General features: G+C 49.0%; 1 protein-coding gene across 1 annotated transcript in view; it reads left to right on the top strand.

Annotated features, from left to right (window-relative positions):
- Nucleotides 1-27,180, top strand: part of VEPH1 (ventricular zone expressed PH domain containing 1) — a 446,092-nt gene that overhangs the window by 245,984 nt on the left and 172,928 nt on the right. The window contains exon 9 of the mRNA XM_063442580.1: nucleotides 25,431-25,816. Within this exon, the coding sequence (XP_063298650.1) occupies nucleotides 25,431-25,816 (386 nt within the window). The remainder of the gene's footprint in view (nucleotides 1-25,430; nucleotides 25,817-27,180) is intronic.

Raw genomic sequence — 27,180 nt, 5'->3', positions numbered from 1 at the left:
GGGAGGACAGTAGGTCCCCCGTCCCCCCCTTATTACCCTTTTTTTTTTTTTTTTTTTTACAGTGAGCAGCCACAGGCTGCTCACTGTTTAGTGGACATGCCCCTACTCGCGATATAGCGAGTAGGGGCATTGGGGAGATTTGAATCTCCCTTGTGCTATTATGGGGGTCATATTGACCCCCATAGAGTGAGGGGAGGACCTGGGGGGCTAATGAAGTGGTGGGGAGCACTGCTCCCTGCCGCTTCTGTCTTTACATAATGCAAGGAGGGAGCTGCACGCCGGTAGCTCCCTCCTTGTAATAAACCGAACAAACAAACGAACACTGATACACAGTGTTAGTTTGTTCGTCTGATTTTTTCTATTCATTCATTCGTCTGTCTGATGAATGAATGAATAGATGAAATTCCCGTTCGCATGTCCAGGTGTTTCACTGGGCATGTGCGGGAATCTCAGGGCTATCTAGTGTGGGTAGATGACGTGTCACACAGGGACTTCACCTACCCACACAAAGATGGCGGCGCCCTGAATATAGATCGGGGCAGAAAATAAAGAATAAAAAATAGGTAATGTGGGGGGCATAGGGGCATTTGGGGATGACTAGAGGGTCGATTGGATGTAGTTGAGGCGGGAGGGGGGTTAAAAAAAAAACGGAATTCGGCATGACAGTGCCGCTTTAATGGAAGCGAATTAGGGATAACAACACACGAAAAGGACTTGGGAATTGTTATAGGCAACAAACTATGCAACAATGTGCAATGTCAATCAGCAGTGGCCAAGGCCAGTAAGGTATTGTCATGCATGAAAAAGGGCATTCATTCTCGGGACGAGAATATCATTTTGCCTCTCTATAAATCACTGGTAAGACCACATATTGAATATGCTGTGCAATTTTGGGCACCTGTTCTAAAGAAGGATATCATGGCACTAGAAAAAGTGCAGAGGCGGGCTACAAAATTAATAAAAGGAATGGAACATATCAGCTATGAAGAAAGGTTAACAAATTTAAACCTATTTAGTTTAGAAAAACGTCGCCTGAGAGGGGATATGATAACATTATACAAATATATTCGGGGCCAATACAAACCATTGTGTGGAAATCTATTCACAAACCGGACTTTACATAGGACACGAAGCCATGCGTTTAGACTGGAAGAAAGAAGATTTCGTCTAAGGCAAAGGAAAGGTTTTTTTACTGTAAGAACAATCAGGATGTGGAATTCTCTGCCTGAAGAAGTGGTTTTATCAGAGTCCATACAGATGTTCAAACAGCTACTAGATGCATACTTGCAAAGACAGAATATTCAAGGATATAATCTTTCAATGTAGGGTAATAACTGCTTGATTCAAGGATAAATCTGACTGCCATTCTGGGGTCAAGAAGGAATTTTTTGTCCTAGCTTGTTGCAAAATTGTGCTTCAAACTGGGTTTTTTTTTTTTTGTTTTTTTTTTTTTTGTTTTTTTTTTCTTTTGGATCAACAGCAAAAAACAGGTGTGAGGAAGGCTGAACTTGATGGATGCAAGTCTCTTTTCAGCTATCTAACTATGTAACTATGTAACTATGTATAAAACAATGAAACACCTATTGATAGGTCACCTAAAAATATTTTTAATACTACAGTCAAAAAGGGCAGATTCCCAGAAGAAATGCTTCAAGCAAACATTTTACCTATACTGAAACCAGGGAAGGATCCAACTAAAGTTCAGAGTTATCGCCCAATATCATTAATAAATGTAGATATTAAGATATTTTCGGCGATAATAGCTAGCAGATTAAAAGAAGTAATGAAACAACTAATCCATCCTGACCAAACAGGATTTGTTTCAGACAGAATGTCAAGCAATAATATTAGACGTCTGATAGATGCACTAGATATATCACAACGTAAAGAAAGTCCCATGCTGATCCTGTCTTTAGATGCTGAGAAAGCCTTTGACAGGGTCAGCTGGGACTTTATGAAGTTTACATTAGAAGAAATAGGGATACAAGGTTGGCTGCTTGAAGCAATTTTAGCTCTATACAAAGATCCAACGGCAAGAACAATTGGTCCTGGCATATGCTCAGAATGGTTCAAATTGAACAACGGGACCAGACAAGGGTGCCCGTTGTCCCCTTTACTGTTTATATTAACTATAGAGGTTCTAGCTAACAGAATCAGAAATAACGAAAATATTAAGGGATTCATAGTAGGTCAGAAAGAACTAAAAATATCTCTTTACGCTGATGATGCTATTCTATTTTTAAGTAACGCGTCAACATCTATATCAAACGCAATGTTAGAAATTGAAATGTACAGCGAAGTATCAAATTATAAATTAAATAAAACAAAATCAATCGCTGTATATATCAATATGTCGAATCAAGAAATAGATTCATATCAAGAAACATACAATTTTATTAAAGCTAAAACGTTCCCATACCTACGAATTAAAATTAGCAAAAAAGTAGAAAACATTATGCGAATAAACTTTATGGATCTCTTAAAAGAAACTAACAAGAATTTGAAAGAATGGAGAAAATTAGAAGTATCATGGGGAGGAAGAATTAATATTTTGAAATCATATGTTTTGCCAAAATGGATTTATATGTTTAGAATGCTCCCATTAGAAATCCCGAATGCATGGTTAACAATGATCAATAACGCGTGTTCTAACTTTGTATGGCGAGGGAAAAAAAACAGAATTAAAAACGAAGTATTATCAAGAGGAATAAAGAAGGGAGGCTTAGGTTATCCAAACATAAGGAAATATTATGAAGCAGGGATTATAACGCATGTCATGGCAGGCCAGATAAAACAAAATAAAGAGGAGATATGGTGGTGGTCAGAATTAGAATCTAGCCAATTAAGAGAACCCCTAGATTTATTCTGGAAAATAAAAAAATTAAATTTATCTAGCTCATATATCTTAGGACAGATTATTCCAATATGGCAAAAAATAAGGGAAAAAAATTGATTTAGTTAACAAAATATTTGATTTTCAAAACTTAGAAATAATAGAATTAAATATGAAGAATATTTCCTTAAAATTATGGAAGGAAAAAGGAATAAGCACTTTAAAAGATCTGACCAAAGATGGCAAAATTAAACCTTATAAAATGCTGATAGAGGAGTTTAAGTTCTCTGTTAAAGATGTATATACCTATATCAGAGTAAAACATTTTTTGGAGAAAGTGGAGATAGTAATAGAGGGTAAGATGTATGATATTTTGAAATCAATAGTATACCAGAATAAAACAAAGCAGTTGTTCTCTAGATGTGTTAGAATGCTAGACCCAATCAATGATTCAGTCCTATCCAGTGCTATTAAAAAATGGAACACTGATTTAAAAATAAATATAGAATCAAATGAATGGTTAGCTACTCTACAAAAAATAAATAAATATGTCCATTCTTTTATATTGATAGAAACACACTTTAAGTTGGCCTATCAATGGTATATGACGCCAACCAAAATAGCTAAATTTGATACATCCATGGACACAAAGTGTTGGAAGTGTAGAGAGGAAAAAGGAAATTATATCCACATGTGGTGGTCATGTAAACAAGTGATTGTTGTATGGCAGTGGGCTCAATTTATCATCCATACACTGTGTGGTGTAAAAATATTCCTAAAACCTGAAATAATGCTATTACACCATCAATGGCCAAAACTAAACAAAATAAATCAATTTTTAATTACTCATTGTTTAATAGCCTGTAAAATAATAATAGCAAGGAACTGGAAGGGAGATACCGCATTTAACATCAAATTAATAACAATACAGTTGATATACCAAATTAAAATGGAGAAGGATCACTTTGAATGATAATTTGAGCCTATGGGCAAATTGGGAAAAAAAATTATTACAAATGTAATATCGATACCATTTGAAATAAGATGTAGAAGCTGGATGTATGTAGAACTTTCGTGGGGGGGTGGGTTGTTTTGTGTTTTTGTCCTTTTTTTTGCCTAAGTGTTTATGTGTATGAATATGATTTTTTTAATACTTTTTTGTATAAGTGAAATTATGGTGATAAATTCAAAATAAAAAGAGAATTGAAAAAAAAAACAGTAGGTATAAGTAACAGTAGGTATAAGTAACAGTAGGTATAAGTGCTGCCATGGCCTATGACCAGGAAAAGGAAATTATGGTAAGTAAGGATACATTTTTCTCTTTCCAGGCCATATCCATGGCAGCAAAACAATGAGTAATGCCCAAGCAATAACCTAGGGAGGGAAAAAATACACAAGACTTCCAAAATATGAATGCAAATTGACAACACACACCTCATAAGGACGTTGGAAATAAAAAAAAAAAACTGGCCACTATTGACACATTATCAAATTGACCAACTCAAATGAACAAAAGAAATTGTCTGAAAATTATTGGTTGAGGACCAAGCAGCCATTTACCTATAAGTGCCAGGGAAACTTGGCCACTAATGCTCAAGAGGGATAAATGGCTCTAATGGAGAGCAAACAGATGATCAGATACCGTAACCCTTAGGACTTAGTAGACTGAAAATAGCTAAGACTATCCATCTGCTGATGGCTTACATTGAGGCTTGAAGACCTTATCTGGTCCATTAGTAAAGATAAACAGACTATCAGAAGAAAGCCAGATAGCGGATCTATAGAAATAAATCTTACGACATCTATCAAATGTGTCCATTTGTTTGCCTGATGCTAATGTCACCAATAGAGCTAACTTAATATTAAGCAGTTGTGAACAGATAGAGAACTTAGAACCTCCTTGGTAGAATGAAATTGAATGAACATCTAATTAGAAATATACCAGGCAAAAAGGCATCCCAACTCTATAAAGGTAGCCGAAGATATATGTTTCCCATGGCCTTCAGAAGGGTATTAATTACTGCAGTTTAAAAAGCCTTATATTTAAGCACTTACAATATCCAAAACCAGAGGCGGCTCTCTAATTAGGCGGTTTAGGTGGCCGCCTAAGGCCTCGCGCTGGCGGGGGCCTCGCGGCCGCCTAAACCGCCTGTTGGCAGAGTGTGTCAGGTCCTCGGTCACTGACCGAGGACCTGACACCAGGAGGGGGCCCGGCGGCTTGCCCGGTATGCCGCCGGGTGCGAGGCCCCTCCTGGCTGCCTGGCCACCATCGCAGACACTGGTCTGCAGCTCCGCAGTGTGCAGAGCTGCAGACCATGTGACTCGCGAGAATTGGCCAATCAGAGCGTTACCGCGGGTTACCACGGCAACGCTCTGAAATCTCGCGAGATTACACGGTCTGCAGCTCTGAGGAGCTGCAGACCGTGAGCAGTGGCCACCGGAACACCAGGGAGCCCACTGGACCACCAGGGAAAGGTAGGCTCTCCCTCCCCATCACCCCCCACCACCCTCAGGCTCACCCCCAGCTTCACCACCCTCAGCCTCACCCACCATCACCCCCACCACCCTCAGCCTCACCCACCATCACCCCCACCACCCGCAGCCTCACCCCCACCACCACCACCATCACCCCCACCACCCTCAGCCTCACCCCCCACCACCATCACCCCCCACCACCCTCAGCCTCACCCCCCACCACCATCACCACCCACCACCCTCAGCCTCACCCCCCACCACCATCACCCCCCGCCACCCTCAGCCTCACCACCCCCCACCACCATCACCCCCACCACCCTCAGCCTCACCCCCACCACCATCACCCCCACCACCCTCAGCCTCACCCCCCCACCACCCTCAGCTTCACACACCCCACCACCATCACCCCCACCACCCTCAGCCTCACCCCCCACCACCACCATCACCCCCCGCCACCCTCAGCCTCACCACCCCCCACCACCATCACCCCCACCACCCTCAGCCTCACCCCCCACCACCCTCAGGTTCACCCCCCACCACCATCACCCCCACCACCCTCAGCCTCACCCCCCACCACCACCATCACCCCCCACCACCCTCAGCCTCACCACCCCCCACCACCATCACCCCCACCAGCCTCACCCTCACCACCATCACCCCCACCACGCTCAGCCTCACCCCCCACCACCCTCAGCTTCACCCACCACCACCATCACCCCCACCACCCTCAGCCTCACCCCCCACCATCACCCCCACCACCCTCAGCTTCACCCCCCACCACCATCACCCCCACCACCCTCAGCCTCACCCCCACCGCCTTCACCCCCACCACCCTCAGCCTCACCCCCACCACCATCACCCCCCACCACCCTCAGCCTCACTCCCCACCACCACCATCACCCCCCACCACCCTCAGCTTCACCCCCACCACCATCACCCCCACCACCCTCAGCCTCACCCCCACCACCATCACCCACCCTCAGCCTCACCCATCACCCCCACCACCCTCAGCCTCACCCCCACTACCACCATCACCCCCACCACCCTCAGCTTCACCCCCACCACCATCACCCCCACCACCCTCAGCCTCACCCCCCACCACCACCATCACCCCCCACCACCATCACCCCCACCACCCTCAGCCTCCCCCCCATCACCCCCACCACCCTAAGCCTCTCCCCCCACCACCCTCAGCTTCACCCCCCCACCACCATCACCCCAACCACCCTCAGCCTCACCCCCCCACCATCACCCCCCACCACCCTCAGCTTCACCCCCCACCACCATCACCCCACCACCCTCAGCCTCACCCCCACCACCATCACCCCTCCCACCCTCAGCCTCACCCCCACCACCCTCAGCCTCACCCCCCCACCACCCTCAGCCTCACTCCCCGCCACCACCATCACCCCCACCACCATCAGCCTCACCCTCACCCCCACCACCCTCAGCCTCACCCCCCACCACCCTCAGCTTCACCCCCCACCACCATCACCCCCACCACCCTCATCCTCACCCCCCACCATCACCCCCCCACCACCCTCAGCTTCACCCCCCACCACCATCACCCCCACCACCCTCAGCCTCACCCCCACCACCTTCACCCCCACCACCCTCAGCCTCACCCCCCACCACCCTCAGGTTCACCCCCCACCACCATCACCCCCACCACCCTCAGCCTCACCCCCCACCACCACCATCACCCCCCACCACCCTCAGCCTCACCACCCCCCACCACCATCACCCCCACCAGCCTCACCCTCACCACCATCACCCCCACCACCCTCAGCCTCACCCCCCCACCACCCTCAGCTTCACCCACCACCACCATCACCCCCACCACCCTCAGCCTCACCCCCCACCATCACCCCCACCACCCTCAGCTTCACCCCCCACCACCATCACCCCCACCACCCTCAGCCTCACCCCCACCGCCTTCACCCCCACCACCCTCAGCCTCACCCCCACCACCATCACCCCCCACCACCCTCAGCCTCACTCCCCACCACCACCATCACCCCCCACCACCCTCAGCTTCACCCCACCACCATCACCCCCACCACCCTCAGCCTCACCCCCACCACCATCACCCACCCTCAGCCTCACCCATCACCCCCACCACCCTCAGCCTCACCCCCACTACCACCATCACCCCCACCACCCTCAGCTTCACCCCCACCACCATCACCCCCACCACCCTCAGCCTCACCCCCCACCACCACCATCACCCCCCACCACCATCACCCCCACCACCCTCAGCCTCCCCCCCATCACCCCCACCACCCTAAGCCTCTCCCCCCACCACCCTCAGCTTCACCCCCCCACCACCATCACCCCCACCACCCTCAGCCTCACCCCCCCACCATCACCCCCCACCACCCTCAGCTTCACCCCCCACCACCATCACCCCACCACCCTCAGCCTCACCCCCACCACCATCACCCCTCCCACCCTCAGCCTCACCCCCACCACCCTCAGCCTCACCCCCCCCACCACCCTCAGCCTCACTCCCCGCCACCACCATCACCCCCACCACCATCAGCCTCACCCTCACCCCCACCACCCTCAGCCTCACCCCCCACCACCCTCAGCTTCACCCCCCACCACCATCACCCCCACCACCCTCATCCTCACCCCCCACCATCACCCCCCCACCACCCTCAGCTTCACCCCCCACCACCATCACCCCCACCACCCTCAGCCTCACCCCCACCACCTTCACCCCCACCCCCCTCAGCCTCACCCCCACCCCCACCATCACCCCCACCACCCTCAGGCTCACCCCCAGCTTCACCACCCCCAGCCTCACCCACCATCACCACCACCACCCTCAGCCTCACCCACCATCACCCCCCACCACCCTCAGCCTCACCCCCACCACCACCATCACCCCCACCACCCTCAGCTTCATCCCCCACCACCATCACCCCCACCACCCTCAGCCTCACCCCCACCACCACCATCACCCCCACCACCCTCAGCCTCACCCCCACCACCATCACCCCCACCACCCTCAGCCTCACCCCCCCACCACCCTCAGCTTCACCCCCCCACCACCACCATCACCCCCCACCACCCTCAGCCTCACCACCCCCCACCACCATCACCCCCACCACCCTCAGCCTCACCCTCACCCCCACCACCATCACCCCCACCACCCTCAGCCTCACCACCCACCACCCTCAGCTTCACCCCCCACCACCATCACCCCCACCACCCTCAGCCTCACTCCCCACCACCACCATAACCCCCACCACCCTCAGCCTCACCACCCCCCACCACCATCACCCCCACCAGCCTCACCCTCACCCCCACCACCATCACCCCCACCACCCTCAGCCTCACCCCCCCACCACCCTCAGCTTCACCCCCACCACCATCACCACCACCACCCTCAGCCTCAGCCCCCTCAGCTTCACCCCCCACCACCCTCAGCCTCACCCCCACCACCACCATCACCCCCACCACCCTCAGCTTCACCCCCCACCACCATCACCCCCACCACCCTCAGCTTCATCCCCCACCACCATCACCCCCACCACCCTCAGCCTCACCCCCACCACCACCATCACCCCCACCACCCTCAGCCTCACCCCCACCACCATCACCCCCACCACCCTCAACCTCACCCCCCCACCACCCTCAGCTTCACCCCCCCACCACCACCATCACCCACCCTCAGCCTCACCCACCATCACCCCCACCACCCTCAGCCTCACCCCCACTACCACCATCACCCCCACCACCCTCAGCTTCACCCCCCACCACCATCACCCCCACCACCCTCAGCCTCACCCCCCACCACCATCACCCCCACCACCCTCAGCCTCACCCCCCCACCACCATCACCCCCACCACCCTCAGCCTCACCCCACCACCATCACCCCCACCACCCTAAACCTCACCCCCCTCAGCTTCACCCCCCACCACCCTCAGCCTCACCCCCACCACCACCATCACCCCCACCACCCTCAGCTTCACCCCCCACCACCATCACCCCCACCACCCTCAGCCTCACCCCCACCACCACCATCACCCCCCACTACCCTCAGCCTCACCCCCACCACCATCACCCCCACCACCCTCAGCCTCACCCCCACCACCCTCAGCTTCACCCCCCCACCACCACCATCACCCCCCACCACCCTCATCCTCACCACCCCCACCACCATCACCCCCACCACCCTCAGCCTCACCCTCACCCCCACCACCATCACCCCACCACCCTCAGCCTCACCCCCCCACCACCCTCAGCTTCACCCCTCACCACCATCACCCCCACCACCCTCAGCCTCACCCCCCCACCACCATAACCCCCACCACCCTCAGCCTCACCACCCCCCACCACCATCACCCCCACCAGTCTCACCCTCACCTTCACCACCATCACCCCCACCACCCTCAGCCTCACCCCCCCACCACCCTCAGCTTCACCCCCACCACCATCACCCCCACCACCCTCAGCCTCACCCCCTCAGCTTCACCCCCCACCACCATCACCCCCACCACCCTCAGCCTCACCCCCCACCACCATCACCCCCACCACCCTCAGCCTCACCCCCCACCACCATCACCCCCACCACCCTCAGCCTCACCCCACCACCTTCATCCCCACCACCCTCAGCCTCATCCACCACCACCATCACCCCCCACCACCCTCAGCCTCACTCCCCACCACCACCACCACCCCCACCACCACCACCACCCCCACCACCCTCAGCTTCACCCCCCACCACCATCACCCCCACCACCCTCAGCCTCACCCCCACCACCATCACCCACCCTCAGCCTCACCCACCATCACCCCCACCACCCTCAGCCTCACCTCCACTACCACCATCACCCCCACCACCCTCAGCTTCACCCCCCACCACCATCACCCCCACCACCCTCAGCCTCACCCCCACCACCACCATCACCCCCCACCACCATCACCCCCACCACCCTCAGCCTCACCCCCATCACCCCCACCACCCTCAGCCTCTCCCCCCCACCACCCTCAGCTTCACCCCCCACCACCATCACCCCCACCACCCTCAGCCTCATCCCCCCACCATCACCCCCCACCACCCTCAGATTCACCCCCACCACCATCACCCCCACCACCCTCAGCCTCACCCCCACCACCCTCACCCCTCCCCACCCTACGCCTCACCCCCACCACCCTCACCACCATCACCCCACCACCCTCAGCCTCACCCCCCACCACCATCACCCCCACCACCCTCAGCCTCACCCCCCCACCATCACCCCCACCACCCTCAGCTTCACCCCCATCACCCCCACCACCCTCAGCCTCACCCCCACCACCATCACCCCCCCAACCTCAGCCTCACCCCCCACCATCACCCCCACCACCCTCAGCTTCACCCCCACCACCATCACCCCCACCACCTTCACCCCCACCACCCTCAGCCTCACCCCCCCACCACCCTCACTCCCCACCACCACCATCACCCCCACCACCCTCAGCCTCACCCTCACCCCCACCACCATCACCCCCACCACCCTCAGCCTCACCCCCACCACCCTCAGCTTCACCCCCCACCACCATCACCCCCACCACCATCAGCCTCATCCCCCACCACCACCATCACCCCCCCACCACCCTCAGTCTCACCACCACCCCACCACCATCACCCCCACCAGCCTCACCCTCACCCCCACCACCCTCAGCCTCACCCCCCCACCACCCTCAGCTTCACCCCCCACCACCATCACCCCCACCACCCTCAGCCCCCACCATCACCCCCACCACCCTCAGCTTCACCCCCCACCACCATCACCTCCACCACCCACTGCCTCATCCCCACCACCCTCAGCCTCACCCCCACCCCCACCACCACCATCACCCCCACCACCCTCAGCCTCACCCCCACCACCTTCACCCCACCACCCTCAGCCTCATCCCCCACCACCACCATCACCCCCACCACCCTCAGCCTCACTCCCCACCACCACCATCACCCCCACCACCACCATCACCCCCCACCACCATCACCCCCACCACCCTCAGCCTCACCCCCATCACCCCCACCACCCTCAGCCTCTCCCCCCCACCACCCTCAGCTTCACCCCCCCACCACCATCACCCCCACCACCCTCAGCCTCATCCCCCCACCATCACCCCCCACCACCCTCAGATTCACCCCCACCACCATCACCCCCACCACCCTCAGCCTCACCCCCACCACCCTCACCCCTCCCCACCCTACGCCTCACCCCCACCACCCTCACCACCATCACCCCACCACCCTCAGCCTCACCCCCCACCACCATCACCCCCACCACCCTCAGCCTCACCCCCCCACCATCACCCCCACCACCCTCAGCTTCACCCCCATCACCCCCACCACCCTCAGCCTCAACCCCACCACCATCACCCCCCCAACCTCAGCCTCACCCCCCACCATCACCCCCACCACCCTCAGCTTCACCCCCACCACCATCACCCCCACCACCTTCACCCCCACCACCCTCAGCCTCACCCCCCCACCACCCTCACTCCCCACCACCACCATCACCCCCACCACCCTCAGCCTCACCCTCACCCCCACCACCATCACCCCCACCACCCTCAGCCTCACCCCCACCACCCTCAGCTTCACCCCCCACCACCATCACCCCCACCACCATCAGCCTCATCCCCCACCACCACCATCACCCCCCCACCACCCTCAGTCTCACCACCACCCCACCACCATCACCCCCACCAGCCTCACCCTCACCCCCACCACCCTCAGCCTCACCCCCCCACCACCCTCAGCTTCACCCCCCACCACCATCACCCCCACCACCCTCAGCCCCCACCATCACCCCCACCACCCTCAGCTTCACCCCCCACCACCATCACCTCCACCACCCACTGCCTCATCCCCACCACCCTCAGCCTCACCCCCACCCCCACCACCACCATCACCCCCACCACCCTCAGCCTCACCCCCACCACCTTCACCCCACCACCCTCAGCCTCATCCCCCACCACCACCATCACCCCCACCACCCTCAGCCTCACTCCCCACCACCACCATCACCCCCACCACCCTCAGCTTCACCCCCCACCACCATCACCCCCACCACCCTCAGCCTCACCCCCACCACCATCACCCACCCTCAGCCTCACCCACCATCACCCCCACCACCCTCAGCCTCACCCCCACTACCACCATCACCTCCACCACCCTCAGCTTCACCCCCCACCACCATCACCCCCACCACCCTCAGCCTCACCCATCACCCCCACCACCCTCAGCCTCACCCCCATCACCCCCACCACCCTCAGCCTCACCCCCCCACCATCACCCCCCACCACCCTCAGCTTCACCCCCCCCCACCACCACCCCCACCACCCTCAGCCTCACCCCCACCACCATCACCCCTCCCCACCCTCAGCCTCACCCCCACCACCCTCACCACCATCACCCCCACTACCCTCAGCCTCACCCCCCACCACCATCACCCCCACCACCCTCAGCCTCACCCCCCACCACCATCACCCCCACCACCCTCAGCCTCACCCCCCCCACCATCACCCACCACCACCCTCAGCTTCACCCCCATCACCCCCACCACCCTCAGCCTCACCCCCCACCACCCTCAGCTTCACCCCCCACCACCATCACCCCCACCACCCTCAGCCTCACCCCCCCACCATCACTCCCACCACCCTCAGCTTCACCCCCCACCACCATCACCCCCACCACCCTCAGCCTCACCCCACCACCATCACCCCTCCCCACCCTCAGCCTCACCCCCCACCACCATAACCCCCCACCCTCAGCCTCACCCCCCACCATCACCCCCCAACCACCTTCACCCCCACCACCTTCACCCCCACCACCCTCAGCCTCACCCCCCCACCACCCTCAGCCTCACCCCCCTCCACCCTCGGCTTCACCCCCCACCACCCTCGGCTTCACCCCCCACCACCATCACCCCCACCACCCTCAGCATCACCCCCACCACCACCATCACCCCCACCACCCTCAGCCTCACCCCCACCCCCACCATCACCCCCACCACCCTCAGCCTCACCCCCACCACCACCATCACCCCCACCACCCTCAACCTCACCCCCATCACCCCCACCACCCTCACCATCACCCCTCCCCACCATCACCCCTCCCCACCCTCACCCCCACCACCCTCAGCTTCACCCCCCACCACCGTCACCATCACCCCCCCACCACCCTCAGCCTCACCCCCACCACCATCACCATCACCACCCTCAGCTTCACCCCCCACCACCATCACCCCTCACCACCCTCACCATCACCCCTCACCACCATCACCCCCCACCACCCTCAGCCTCACCCCCACCACCCTCAGCTACACCCACCACCACAGTCACCATCAACCCCCACCACCATCACCCCTCCCCACCCTCAGCTTCACCCCCACCGACCTCACCATTACCCCTTCACCCTCAGCCTCACCCCCCACCACTCTCAGCCTCACCATCCCCCATAACCCCCACCACCCTCAGCCTCACCTCCCACCACCCTCAGCATCACCCCTCACCACCCTCAGCTTCACCACCCACCACCCCCCTCAGCATCACCCCCCTCAGCATCACCCCCCTCAGCCTCACCCCCCACCACCCTCAGCATTACCACCCTCAGCATCACCCCTCACCACCCTCAGCATCGCCCCTCACCACCCTCAGCATCACCACCCTCAGCATAACCCTCCGTCACCACCCTCAGCCTCCCCCCACTCACCATCACTCCATCCTTCTCACATCACCCCCCTCTCACTCTCACATTACCCCCTCTCACTCTCACATTACTCACTCTCACATTACCCCCCCACTCTCACATTACCCCCCCACTCTCACATTAGCCCCCCACTCTCACATTAGCCCCCCACTCTCACATTAGCCCCCCACTCTCACATTAGCCCCCCCACTCTTACATTAGCCCCCCCACTCTCACATTAGCCCCCCCCACTCTCACATTAGCCCCCCACTCTCACATTACCCCCCACTCTCACATTACCCCCCTCTCACTCTCACATTACCCCCTCTCACTCTCACATTACCCCCTCTCCCTCTCACATTACCATCACCCCCGCTCCCTCTCACATTACCATCACCCCGCTCCCTCTCACATTACCATTAACCCCCTGCTCCCTTTCACCATCACACCCCCCGCTCCCTCTCACCATCACACCCCCCGCTCCCTCTCACCATCACACACCCCGCTCCCTCTCACCATCACACCCCCCCGCTCCCTCCCACCATCAGCTACCCCATACACATAGGGTCTCAAACAAAAACGCAAACATGCTCACAGAGACATACATTCGCACACACAAGGATACTCTCTGTCAGACACACTCTCAGGCACATACACAGGTAGACAGTGCATCAATGTGTATATGTGACACTTTTTTGTTAGTGGGGCCTCATGTTTGCGTTTCGCCTAAGGCCTCATAAAGTCTAGAGCCGCCTCTGTCCAAAACCTTCAGAATGAGGAAAGTAGCACTGAACCTGATAGAAGAGGGATGAAACCGATAAAGGGTCGAAGAGGTTATATCCATATATATGCTCTGTATGTGCCTGCCCAGCCTGCAACCCCTTTGGACACAGCAGGAAATAGGGTGATGGCATAATCTTGCTATCTCTAGGGTCACCTCAAGTAAATCCATGGGAAAGTACAAGATACCCTTTCAGTGATAAAATGCTAGTCAGTCTCACATGAACTCCTTCATTAATCCTTGCAACCAACATGCTCTGTATGTGCATGTCCAGCCTGCTACCCCTTGGTCACTGCAGGAAACAGGATGATGGAATAATTTTGCTACTTTTCGGGTCACAGCAAGTAAATCCATATGCTCTGTATATATATGCCCAGCCTGCTACCCCTTGGGTCACTGCAGGAATTATGGTGATGGCATGATCTTGCTACCCCCATTGGGTTACAGCAATTAAAAGCCCAGTCACTGAAAGGGTATCTTCCAGGGGTCACCTTTGCTCAGGGCTGTGTACTGAAGACTTCCTCCGGGAGAGAGGCTGAACTCCCTTGAGGCAGATGGTAACAACCCCCAGGTAAGCCAAAAAGAAACATTCTTAGAATGACTAAGTCTGCCCTAGGGATAGGACAGGAACAAAAAGACTGAGGGTGGGAGGGGTAGGAGGGGTTACTTATACCTTTTGTTTTAATTAGGTTCCAGTCTGGTTAGGGATAGGGAGGAGCTACCCATTGATATGGCCAGGAAATAAATATATATATATATATATATATATATATATATATATATATATATATATATATATATATATATATATATATATATACTAAGAAAAATCCTTGCAATCAGATGTATACTTGACGGGTGCTCTGCCTGGGACTTTGGTTATCCAGATAACAGTAGAAATGGCAGCACTCACGGTCTTCAATAAAACTCTTTTATTTGCAAGATTAAAACATGGGATCAACGTTTCAGTCCCTGTATAGGACTTTCATCAGGATCAATATAATACATGTTAGCAAACTAGCAATATATAGGAGAAATAATTAAGAAAATAGACTCACCCCAGGTGCACTGCATAACCGGCGGCGTCTAGCCGAACACTGTGCGCATGCGTGACCCAAATTCCACCTCCGGAAATGACGTGCAACTTGTGTCTTCGGTAACCGTGGTTACCCCTAGTGCAGTGTGTAACAAACGGCATCAAACCGTGTGCGCATGCATGACCCGGACTCCACCTCTAGATAAAGAACGTGCTACGTGTATACGTTGTGTTGACGATTGTTACCATAGCAGTGAAGCCATGGTAACATAACATGCCATGCTCGGTAGCCATAGGGACCATAAAAGCCAAAACAAAGTGCCGTGCTTATTAAGTAATGTGGATTGTCTGCTATCCATCAGGGCTAAAATAACGAGTTGAATCAAGGTGAAGAATCATGTAAAAACAAGGAGTGTTATGTGCATGGGTGAAATTAATTTAAAGTGACTATTGCATGGCATATAAGACAAGTATGTGAATGGTTGTCTTAGTGAAAAAAAGTGTATAGTTTAGAAATAAGGGCTATGAAGCTCTTTAAAGTGCTTAAGTATATGACTATATAGTATCATAAAGAGTATAAAAAGAATGAGGACTATCTTAATCCAAATATCTGAGTGATGTATTTAAAGTGCATAATGCAAAAGGTGCTGAATATGTAAAGTGCTTGTGGTGCTATTACTTAATAAGCACAGCACTATTACTTAAAGGACCACTATAGTGTTAGGAAAGCATACTCGTTTTCCTGGCACTATAGTGCCCTGAGGGGGCCCCCACCCTCAGGGACCCCCTCCCGCCGGGCTCTGGGATGAGGAAAGGGTTAAAACTTACCTTTATTCCAGCGCCGGGCGGGGAGCTCTCCTCCTCCTCTCCGCCTCCGATCCTCCCTTTCAGCTGAATGCGCATGTGCGGCAAGAGCTGCGCACGCATTCAGCCGGTCTCATAGGAAAGCATTTACAATGCTTTCCTATGGACGCTTGCGTGCTCTCACTGTGATTTTCACAGTGAGAATCACGCAAGCGCCTCTAGCGGCTGTCAGTGAGACAGCCACTAGAGGATTTGGAGGCTGGATTAACCCTTATATAAACATAGCAGTTTCTCTGAAACTGCTATGTTTATAAAAAAAAGTGTTAATCCTAGAGGGACCTGGCACCCAAACCACTTCATTAAGCTGAAGTGGTCTGGGTGCCTAGAGTGGTCCTTTAATAAGCACCTCAGCACTCTGTGGCCCCGCTTTGTGACTTTATGTGGTCTTCCGCTTTGTGGCTGAATTGCTGCTGTTTCTAAATGCTGCCACTTTCCAGTAATACCACTTACAGTCGTTCATGGAATATCTAGCAGGGATGAAATCTCATGAATTGACTTATTGCAAAACTAGCATCCTATCATAGTACCATAGTACCTATCACAAAATACTGTTTTGATGCTGGACACACTCTAGGACCTCAAATTCTAGGTACCAAGTCTAGAGTCATTTAGCAATCAATGTCTCAATTCAGCTTGTAACTTTAGGAGACGCAATTATAACTCGGACGTTTTTACCCATTTAAACCCAAATGCTCACTGTTAAGGTGCCTTGTCATAGTCTCTGTTTGTCCAGTAACACATTATTGATTCTAAATAACTTTTTGGTGCATACTAACAGGTTTATCTGTAGTTCCCTTTCTCTGCCATCTTGACCCATCTTAGTTATCCTGTTAATGTGATTTCTAGAGATTTACCTCTGCTCAACCTGGATTTCTTCCTGTCTAATCCTTCTGGCATACATGTTTTAAACCCAGCCATTCTTCTTGCTCTTATCTAGTATTTAACAGTAAGGGTTAGGTAGTTACTGACAGGTACAATGTTTAAAGAAAAACAAAAAAAATTACATTTGTGTTAACTTAATTTCTCTACCCTGTTCTGAGGGTGAATTTTGTTTTGTATTATAAATCAAATCAACATTAAATAGGATTTGTCACCACCCAGTAGTTTTAACTTTATTGCTATAACAAATTTGTGTTGGTATGGTGTGAAAAATAAAATAGAATTTACAAATTCACACCTATTCATGTTTGATTACATCCCTTATCGTCTTCACTTTTCTCTTTGAGTATTATCGACTTCTTTTACTCCCTCTACCTATTTCTTTCCCCACCAAGTGTTTTTTTTAATTTTTTTTTATTTTGCCACAGTCTTAGCTAAAGTGGCATGGTTTTTTCTCTGTCTTTAATTTTTTGTAAACACATTTTCATTTAAGATTTTTTTTTTAGTAGAACACATAAAGCATTAAGGTACTGTAATGAATGGTTACAGGACCAAGTAACATTTAATAGTAAACAGGGCCAGACTGAAAAAACAATTCGGCCCAGTGCTTTTTCAATCACAGCAGCCCAGTCTTTTGTTTGTTTGGTTTTTTTAAACTCTATATCCCGCTCCCTTCTTACCTTTTTTCAGGGAGGGGAGACATTGCAAGCTCTGGTGGTCCACTCCTCTCTCAAGGCACTGCGCTGTCTGAGTGTTGCCATGGTAGCCCACAGCAAACCTTAAATCGGGGGCGGAACAGCGAAGACACACATCAAGGTCGGCGCTTCAATAGCACCGGCTCAGCATGTGCTGGCAGGGGAGATCCTTTGATATGACCTTCGCAGCCCACCAAGGATTGCCCGATGGCAATTCCAGGCATGGTAGTAAATAATATTAAAAGAAAAATATCATGAGACACGCAGCTCTCTAATAGATCAATAAAGGGCTTAACAGGAATGCGGGTTTGAATAAAGGAATGTGTACCATGCATATGATCAGGAGGTAGCAGTGTGAGAGTTAGAGAGCAAGTGGAAAATTGTAGTTTGTACCTGTAAGGAGCCCAAAAGGCAGCAGGTAGCTGTATGCATGCACCAAATAAAGGAATGAGCAGAGACATAGTTGGTATAGCCAAAGGTCAGGACGGGCAGCAGAGGATCAGAAACAATATAACAGGCAGAGGGTCAGATACCAGGTAATAAAATAACGCAGGATAGGAAAACTGAAGTACTGAAATACTGAACACCAGAATAAGCACAGTACAACTGAGCAAAGAGGGCTAAGAGACAGGCTGTTATATATGTAATAAGAGATACGTCTTCTCCACATCATCCCTGGGAACCTGACAAGGCTCCTGCTTTGTACCGCCCCCTACCCCTTTAAAAGAGCACTTTTTGGGCTCGCGCCTAGGAATTCCAGATTCTGCAGATACTCAACCTAACCGACACACCAAACTGGGTAAGTCCTTCATAACCACTTTACGGGCCGAGAGAAGAACGTGGCATCACTACTGAAGCTGGGCTCGCTACCAATTAGCTGCGCTGCATTTGTTTAGGCAGAATCTCCTATGAGGCACACGCCGGATCAGCATCTCTGTGAGAAGAGATAGAGATGCAGCATGAGAGGGACCTGACAGTATTACATCCAGAAGATTCATAATGGTTCTTAACATATTGTCATAATTCAATGTCAAGTTGTACATGGTGAACCCCACAGTGTGAATCACCCTGTGTAATCACTAAATGATAGTGAAAACCTCAAGCAAGGCCTAAGTGCTTAAAACCCAGGTGAGTAAAGGCCCTAGAGTGTCAGATATCTTGGGAAACTAAAATGTTTGGGGTGTTATCATCCAGCCAAAAATTGTATAAGAAACTCTGAGAACATATTTGGCCCTAGTTAGTAGCATTGATTAGTTGACCTGCCCTTTACCAGTTGGGTTGGGAGGGAGATATAATCCTGATATACATCTTGGAGCAAGGCAACCCAACAAATACAAAACGTGTGTCCCAAACTACCTGGAGGAATGGTGCCACACTAACCTCATGTGATGGGAAAAGTACTGTCTGGCAATAGGGTGGTTTAAATTTTTTATTTTTTTTTTTCAAGGTGAAAGGTAATTTTATGACCGGTTTAACAAATAACTTTTTTTTTTTTTTTTTGGCAATTTCCTTATTAAAATTTTTTTTTTATCTTTAAACAACTTTACATGTTCAATTCTGATGTCCTTTCAATAAATATTATTTGTACACTACATTTTTTAGAGTACAAATAATATTTAATTAAAGGACAACAGAATTCACTGATATATATTCTTACCTGTATCTCTATCCTATTATAAAATTATTTAAAACAAAAAAATAAATCTGCACACCTTTCTCCTGTATTTGGGGTAATTAAAGAGTCACACCACTCATCTAAAGCACTTCATACTTGCTCTTTCAATGTTCCATCCTCCTCTGAGCTAAATCCAAACCGCAGAGGTTGGCAAAGCACGGGCACTGAATACCGATTAATTTCACCACCAGAAAGCCAATGCTTTGCTCGAAACTACAGAATTTACAAAAATAATCATTCATATCAATTATTATATTGTTGAATTTACTGCAGTTTTTTTTATTTTAGTCATTCTATAGAGTCGGAGTCTGTACTGTCTACAAGCATGGATATCAAAATGGCACTAAATTCAGCAATAATGTATATGTCGCATGGTTCTTCACTTTACTACATTACCCATCATTATGTTGTTGTGTTAGTGGCTTTTAGTATATGTGGTGTAACCTGCCACAGAATTTCAAAGCTTCCACCAATCTGAAGTCCTTGTAATCATCTGCTCCCATCCATCATTCAACTGAAATTAAATCTCATTGTTAATTTATATTACAATAAGAGGGTTTTTCACTAGAGTGAGTATTGCTGGGTTATTCAAAGTTAATTTAATATTTAAAGTCAAAATATCTAAAATGGAAATTATATCTGTCAGCTATGCCTTCAGCTCAGCTACTTTGTCCTTTAACTTCACCCTGAATTTCATGCAGTAGAAGGATATATTCAAGGCAGTAACCAATTAATATATCATACTTTTGTTGCTTGTATTCTTTATATGTATTTTCAGTTATTTTCGCCTGTCATGATTTGTCCTATTAGTGTAATGTTGTCTGATACTAGATTGCTTTGAAGTAAGGAAGATATTATTGACCTTTTCAGGACCATGGACAGAGAAATGCACTGGACAATAAATTATGTGAACTAATTATTTCACTCTTACAGACATAGCAACTGCCAGTGCATCAGCTCTAATGTAGAATTGTAAAATGTAACTTTACTGCAAGTCAACAAGTGTTTTTTCCCCTATTAGGATTGCATTTATATTTACGAAGCCCCATAAAATTTGTGGGGGTTGGGAGGGGTTTGATTATGTTTTGTTTGTTTTTTAGATAAATGTGTTGGCATTTGAAGATTTGTGTAAAAAGGTGGGTGTTTATCAGAGATGTAGCAGTGTGGTTAAACCCCTGTTTGCTGGTGAAATATTGGCATCCTTAACTATGTACCAAGATTAAAATGTCACATCTATATCTATAGAAAGTGTCAATGATCACTTTGCCTTATCTGGGACATTTACTGAAGTAAGAATTGTCATAAATTCAAACGAAATTCAAAGTGAATTTAAGATTTTAGACCAAAATAGACAAACTAGAAGTGTAGCTGGCTTGGGAGATTTTTCTAGTTCTGCTATGTTGGTCCTACATTTAAAATTCCCTTAGAATCCTGTTTGAATTCCAGACAATTCTCAGTTCAACAAATAACTGGACACATTTCCATTTCTGTTTATTTAGATAGTGACCTACCAGTCATTGACTAAAATGAGGTAATATTTAGTGAAGTCCGAATATTATTTTCATATAGTATCATTGAATGTGGATGAATGGAACAATGAAAAAAAAGTTAATAGTAAAATAATTTTACCCATATGGGGTTGGTTATGTGAGAAACAAGAAGCAGAGCTCTATCATCTAAGTGGTTGGAATGCAAACCCATTGGCTTTTTGTCAGGCCTCCTACTTGATTGATGAAGTATTCTAGTGTCTGCAGACAGGCCGCGTTGATGGCGAGGTTGAAGTGTGCAGTTCCATTCAGCAGCCTGAAAGATGCTGCACACTCATGGCGCGTCTTTTTTATGCAAATTAGACATGCAGCACCACTTCCGGTTTTTGATTATCCGAATCATTCCTGTAGCCTCATTAACATACTTTTGTGTTCGAAAGGGATGACATGGACCAATCAGTGTACACATATTCTTGTATATTAAGAAAAAAAATGTATATATAGCTTTTTAATCCCTTAGACCGTGCCCTGTTTTGGTTTCCATTTGGTTTCCGATCAGTGTGCAACAATGATATACAGTGTTCAATTATACCCTTGCATTCACACACAAACAAACATAGTAATTTAACACAAATATACCACAGCATTTGAACTTACTGGTGTTCCTTGGTACACACATACTAATTCTCCCAAAAAATAGGGATGTGCATGGGCAAACAATCTGATTCGGTTTGGAAATTGGGGTAAGTAAAAAAATGTGTCTGCTTCGGCAATTCAGACCAATGACATTCGGTTTAGTTTGGCACTTCCGAACTACCGAACCTCAGCAATTCGGATCAGAACTTTCAGTAATTCAGAACTTCGGCACTTCTGAACTTCGTAAGCATCCGAATGTCCGAATTGCATGAAACAAATTGCACATGTCTAGTAAGTGGTTGTGGTGGCAGTCCGGCACGGCGAGCCCCATAGATGTGTAAGTGGTTGTGGGGGCAGCCCAGGCACTGGGAGCCCTACAGATGTGCAAGTGGTTGTGGTGACAAGTTCGACGGGAATTATGGATTTTTATTTGGCATTTTAGAAAAAAAAAGACATCTAATGGTAAGTATGATTTTTTTTATTTACAGGTATTTAGCTTTTTATTCCCCCCATCACTATTTTTGGGGACCCCTAGTCACCTTGGGGGGTTACTTTTATATTTAGCCCCCACCCGCCGCGGATGGGTGGGGGCAGGGGGAGGACAATAGTTCCCTCCCTATTGTTATTTTGGGCCCCCACCCACTTGTCACAGGTGGGGGAAGGGGGGTAAATAGGTCCTTTCTATTGTCACTAGGGCCCCCACATGCTGCTCATGGATGGGGGCTGGGGGGGAGGCAGTAGGTCCCCCCCAATGTCACTAGGACCCACCCCTGCCTTCCCCATTTTAACTAGGGCCCCCACCCTCTGCTCATGGGTGGGGGCTGGAGGGGGGATAATAGGTCCCCCCATTGTCACTAGGGCCCCCCCGCCAATCATGGGTCCTCCCTATTGTATCTTAGGGTCCACCAGCGGCTGGGGACCCAATTGTATTTGAGGACCCCACCCGCCGCTCATGGGTGGGGGCCAAGTGGGGACACTAGGTCACCGCGAGTGGGGTGCCCCCATGGATTATTTTTAAAGGTGGCATTAAGGGGCACATTATTAGAATGTTGGGGCGGTCTTTTTTTACAACAGTGAGCAGTCACTGGCTGCTCATTGTTTAGTATACATGCCCCTACTCGCAGTATAGTATAGTAGGGGCAGAAGGGATTTTTTTGTTTCTCCTCAGTGCTGTGGGGGTTAATTCTCCTGCAGCACAGAGTCTATTAGACAAAAGAACTGAAACAAATTTGCCCTTTCGTTTCATATATAATTCGTATGTAGGACTTTAATTTATGTTATAGTAAACGAATACGAAAAAGTCTGAAAATTCGGACGAAATCATATTCGTCCGATAACGAATGCACATGTCTACACAATACTAAATGCCTGCATTTTCACAGTGTGCTATGATAAATACGCTGTTTTTTTATCCTCACTTCAATTTTTCCAAGTGCAAACTCTAGCACTTCACACCCTACATTTGTGGACATAAACTGCACACAAATAATTAGTCTATCCTTGCACTGTACTCAAATATGGGAATGCATCATACACACCTTCACACTATGCTGCCACATACACACTGTTATATGGACGTTATATGTAGCATTTGCTTCATGCATGTATAGTGAATTTCAAGTGATAGATTGCTAAAAGCCTTTATCTGTGATGGGGTATAGTAACCAATAGACGTGCGCAAAATCCATTTTTTCCATAAGCTAATCACTTATTCACAATCAAAAGCCTTTTAATCAAAGCCCAAGCAAACGGATTCATCCATTTATATCCTAGATCAGGGGTTCCCAACTAATTGTTCCTGTGGGACCCATTGACATATTGTATCAACATCATGAACTCCCCCCCCCCCACACACACACACAGTGTGTGTGTGTGTATCTGTGTGTCAAGGTGTGTGTATCTGTGTGTCAAAGAGTGTGTATCTGTTTTTGTATGTGCCGGTGTGTGTCTGTGTATCAAGGTGTGTGTATCTGTGTTTGTATGTGCCAGTGTGTATATCTGTGTGTCAGTGTGTATGAATCTGGCACACAGATACACACACACTGGCACACAGTGTATATATCTGTGTGTGTGTGTGAATGTATCTATCAAAGTGTCAAAGTGTGTTTATCTGTGTTTGTATGTACCGGTGTGTGTATCTGTGTTTGTATGTGCCAGTGTGTGTATATGTGTGTCAGTGTGTGTATGTATCTGACACACAGATACACACCCTGGTACATTGTGGCACACAGATACACACTGACACACACACCTTGACACACAAGTACACACACACTCAGATAGACACAGTGACATATACACACACTTGCACCCACAAATACACACACTGGCACATACATGCACTCAGATACACACATTGACACATACACACAGTATCATATACACACACACACACATAGGCACATACAAACACACTGATATACACTAGCACATACACACACACACACACACACACTCCAATACTCATATACTGACATACACACAGTGACACATACACAAACCTTGACACACAGATACACATGCAGACACACACTCAGACACACATTCTTTGACAGAAACACATACACTCTTACAAACACACATAGACTCTCACTGACAAGCACACATACATGCTCACTGACAAACACACACACAAACACACACATACACACTCGCTCACACACTCACTGACAAGCACACATACACTCTCAATGACATACACACATACACTCTTTGATAGACACACAAACAAACTCCCTAACAGACACACATACAAGTTATTATTTTTTTTAAATGTTTTACTCCACCTACCTTTGGGAGTGCTGGCATGGAGTCTCCATGTCCCTGTGGTCCAGTGGTGCTGCTAGGCTGGGTGTGTGATCCCTGGGGTCCAGTGGGGCTGCTGAGTGGCTGGCGGGGAAACAGTGATCTTCCTGCGAGTCGGCGTTCCATCATATTCCGGCTCCGGCATCATTGCTGTGCGCACGAGGGAGCTGAGCCAGGGAGAGTGCTTCCTCGCGCCCGCAGCAATTTTGTTTTACAAAATTTTGGCGGAACCCTATTTGTGTTCTCACGGAACCCCAGGGTCCCGCGGAACACCAATTGGGAAACGCTGTTGTAGATGGATCCATTAATTTGGGTGCGGATTAAAATGCTTTTGATTGGGATGAATTGATTTGTTTATACACATTTTGGCACATGTCTAGTAGCCAATATCTTTTACTATTTGTCAAAATATAGATACGTACAAATAATGCACGTTATATTTAAATGCTATTTATGTTTATAGAGTTTTAGCAAAAGACGATTTGCCAATGCTACATGTCGTTTTTATGTACAGTCATTGTTTTCCTTAAATATCATCCCCCCTGATTTCTTATTTTCTTTACAATAGGTCAAGAAAACTGACTTGTAATTCTGTGAACACAACCTGCTTGAGTTCGGGGACTGGTCAAGACACTAAAAAAACAGACATTGTTGATTTAATATCTTTTTCACATATGTTTATAAATCAAGAGGATGAAAGATTCAATTCTGGCATGGACAATGATAGCTCTCAGACGGACAAAATCTTAGCTTTAATACCAATTATGAATACCATTGAGATAAAAACTGTAAGCGAACCAAATCAAGATATCCAAAGTGGCAGTGATGCAAGCAACAATCTGACGCAACAGGATAAGCTCTTCTTGCATTTAAAGGAAAACATTGCTGAGCTAAAAAACTATGTTGTGGAAATGGTAAAAAGGATTCCAGTGCCAGAACAATGTATCATTGAAGGTAAGGGCAATGTTCATAGTATTCTAAAGCTGGCCAATGGCACTAATGCAAACAAGACTGGTGCTCAGAGGATTTTTTTTTTGGCAAAACCACTTCATCTGAAAATTAAAAAAAAAAAAATAGGGGAAAGCTGTACTTTTTGCATGTGTTGGTTCAGATTGTCAGAATATTGTGTGCCGAAAAAGTTTCAGGAAACAAATCAGACAAACCAAAACCGCACAAAAATGGGCCAATCACTGTACTGAAAAAGATACACATAATATAAATATTATGTATACGTTTTTGCAGTATACTGAAAGGCCGTTTGGTTCACAGATAAAATTTGAAAAAATAAAAAAAGCTTTCCTCTATTGGTCACCTCTGTCTTATCTGTAATTAAAGTCAAAATGGCACCATGGGCTTAATTAAGTATCACAAACCAAAAATGAAAATGCTCAGTCATTGCACGTTTCTGTTGGTTGGTGATTTGGCTACATTTTGACTTGGCGTTCAGGAATTAAACCGATCACCTCAAATTCAGATAAACTGTAGTTCAAAATGACATAAATCTCCAAGTGTAGTCGCTACGTAGGTCCTTCACGTTTCTGTTGATTCATGTGTCATCAAAACATCAACTTAACTGAATGGTTTTAATATTCATCAAGTAAAGAAAACATGTTTTGCTTATTAGTTACTTATTAAAAGTCATTAAATACTAGATATTTTTAGAAACAATATTAGATCTTTTTCATTTGTCAAACTATGTTTATGTGGATGCACAATTGCAAATCCCACACATTCAACAATAATGTGAAAATGAAGCCGGCATGTCATGCTATTAAGTGTTAGTATGAGCAAATGATTCTGTCATCTCCTGGAGAAGTGTCCAAGACTAACTGTCTTGGAAAGTTGCCGATATAAACAAATAGTTTTATCTCTTCTTTCTTAATATGTGCTCCATGCCAATAGCTGTTCATTTAGCAAGACACATTGTCGACATGTGTACATATATATATATTTTATTGTTTTTTTTTGGAGTTTTTTTTCACTCTGGCATTGTGTCAAAAAAGTTATACTACTATAGTTTCCTGCAAATTCCTAAATCCATCTTAAATCTTTTAGTGTACTTTGAATGATGCATATGACTCATCGTTAATGTATTTAAGGATTAGGAAGCAATTTGATAGCTTATGGAAAATCACTCAAAGTTTGCATTAATGACAATGATTTACCGATTGCTAATCAAAAATAAATTGCCACGTCATTGATATTTTCATTTTTGTTCTCTGGATTACCTACAAAGTATGCTAAAACGCTCACAATGTACAAATAAGCATCACAGCTTACCTGCTATTTCAAAAGCATTATAAAGACTCCTCTTATAG

Source organism: Pelobates fuscus, chromosome 2 (assembly GCF_036172605.1).
Source record: "Pelobates fuscus isolate aPelFus1 chromosome 2, aPelFus1.pri, whole genome shotgun sequence".
NCBI lineage: Eukaryota > Metazoa > Chordata > Amphibia > Anura > Pelobatidae > Pelobates > Pelobates fuscus.
Note: the sequence above shows the minus strand (reverse complement) of the source record. Positions and strands in the feature narration are given on the sequence as shown.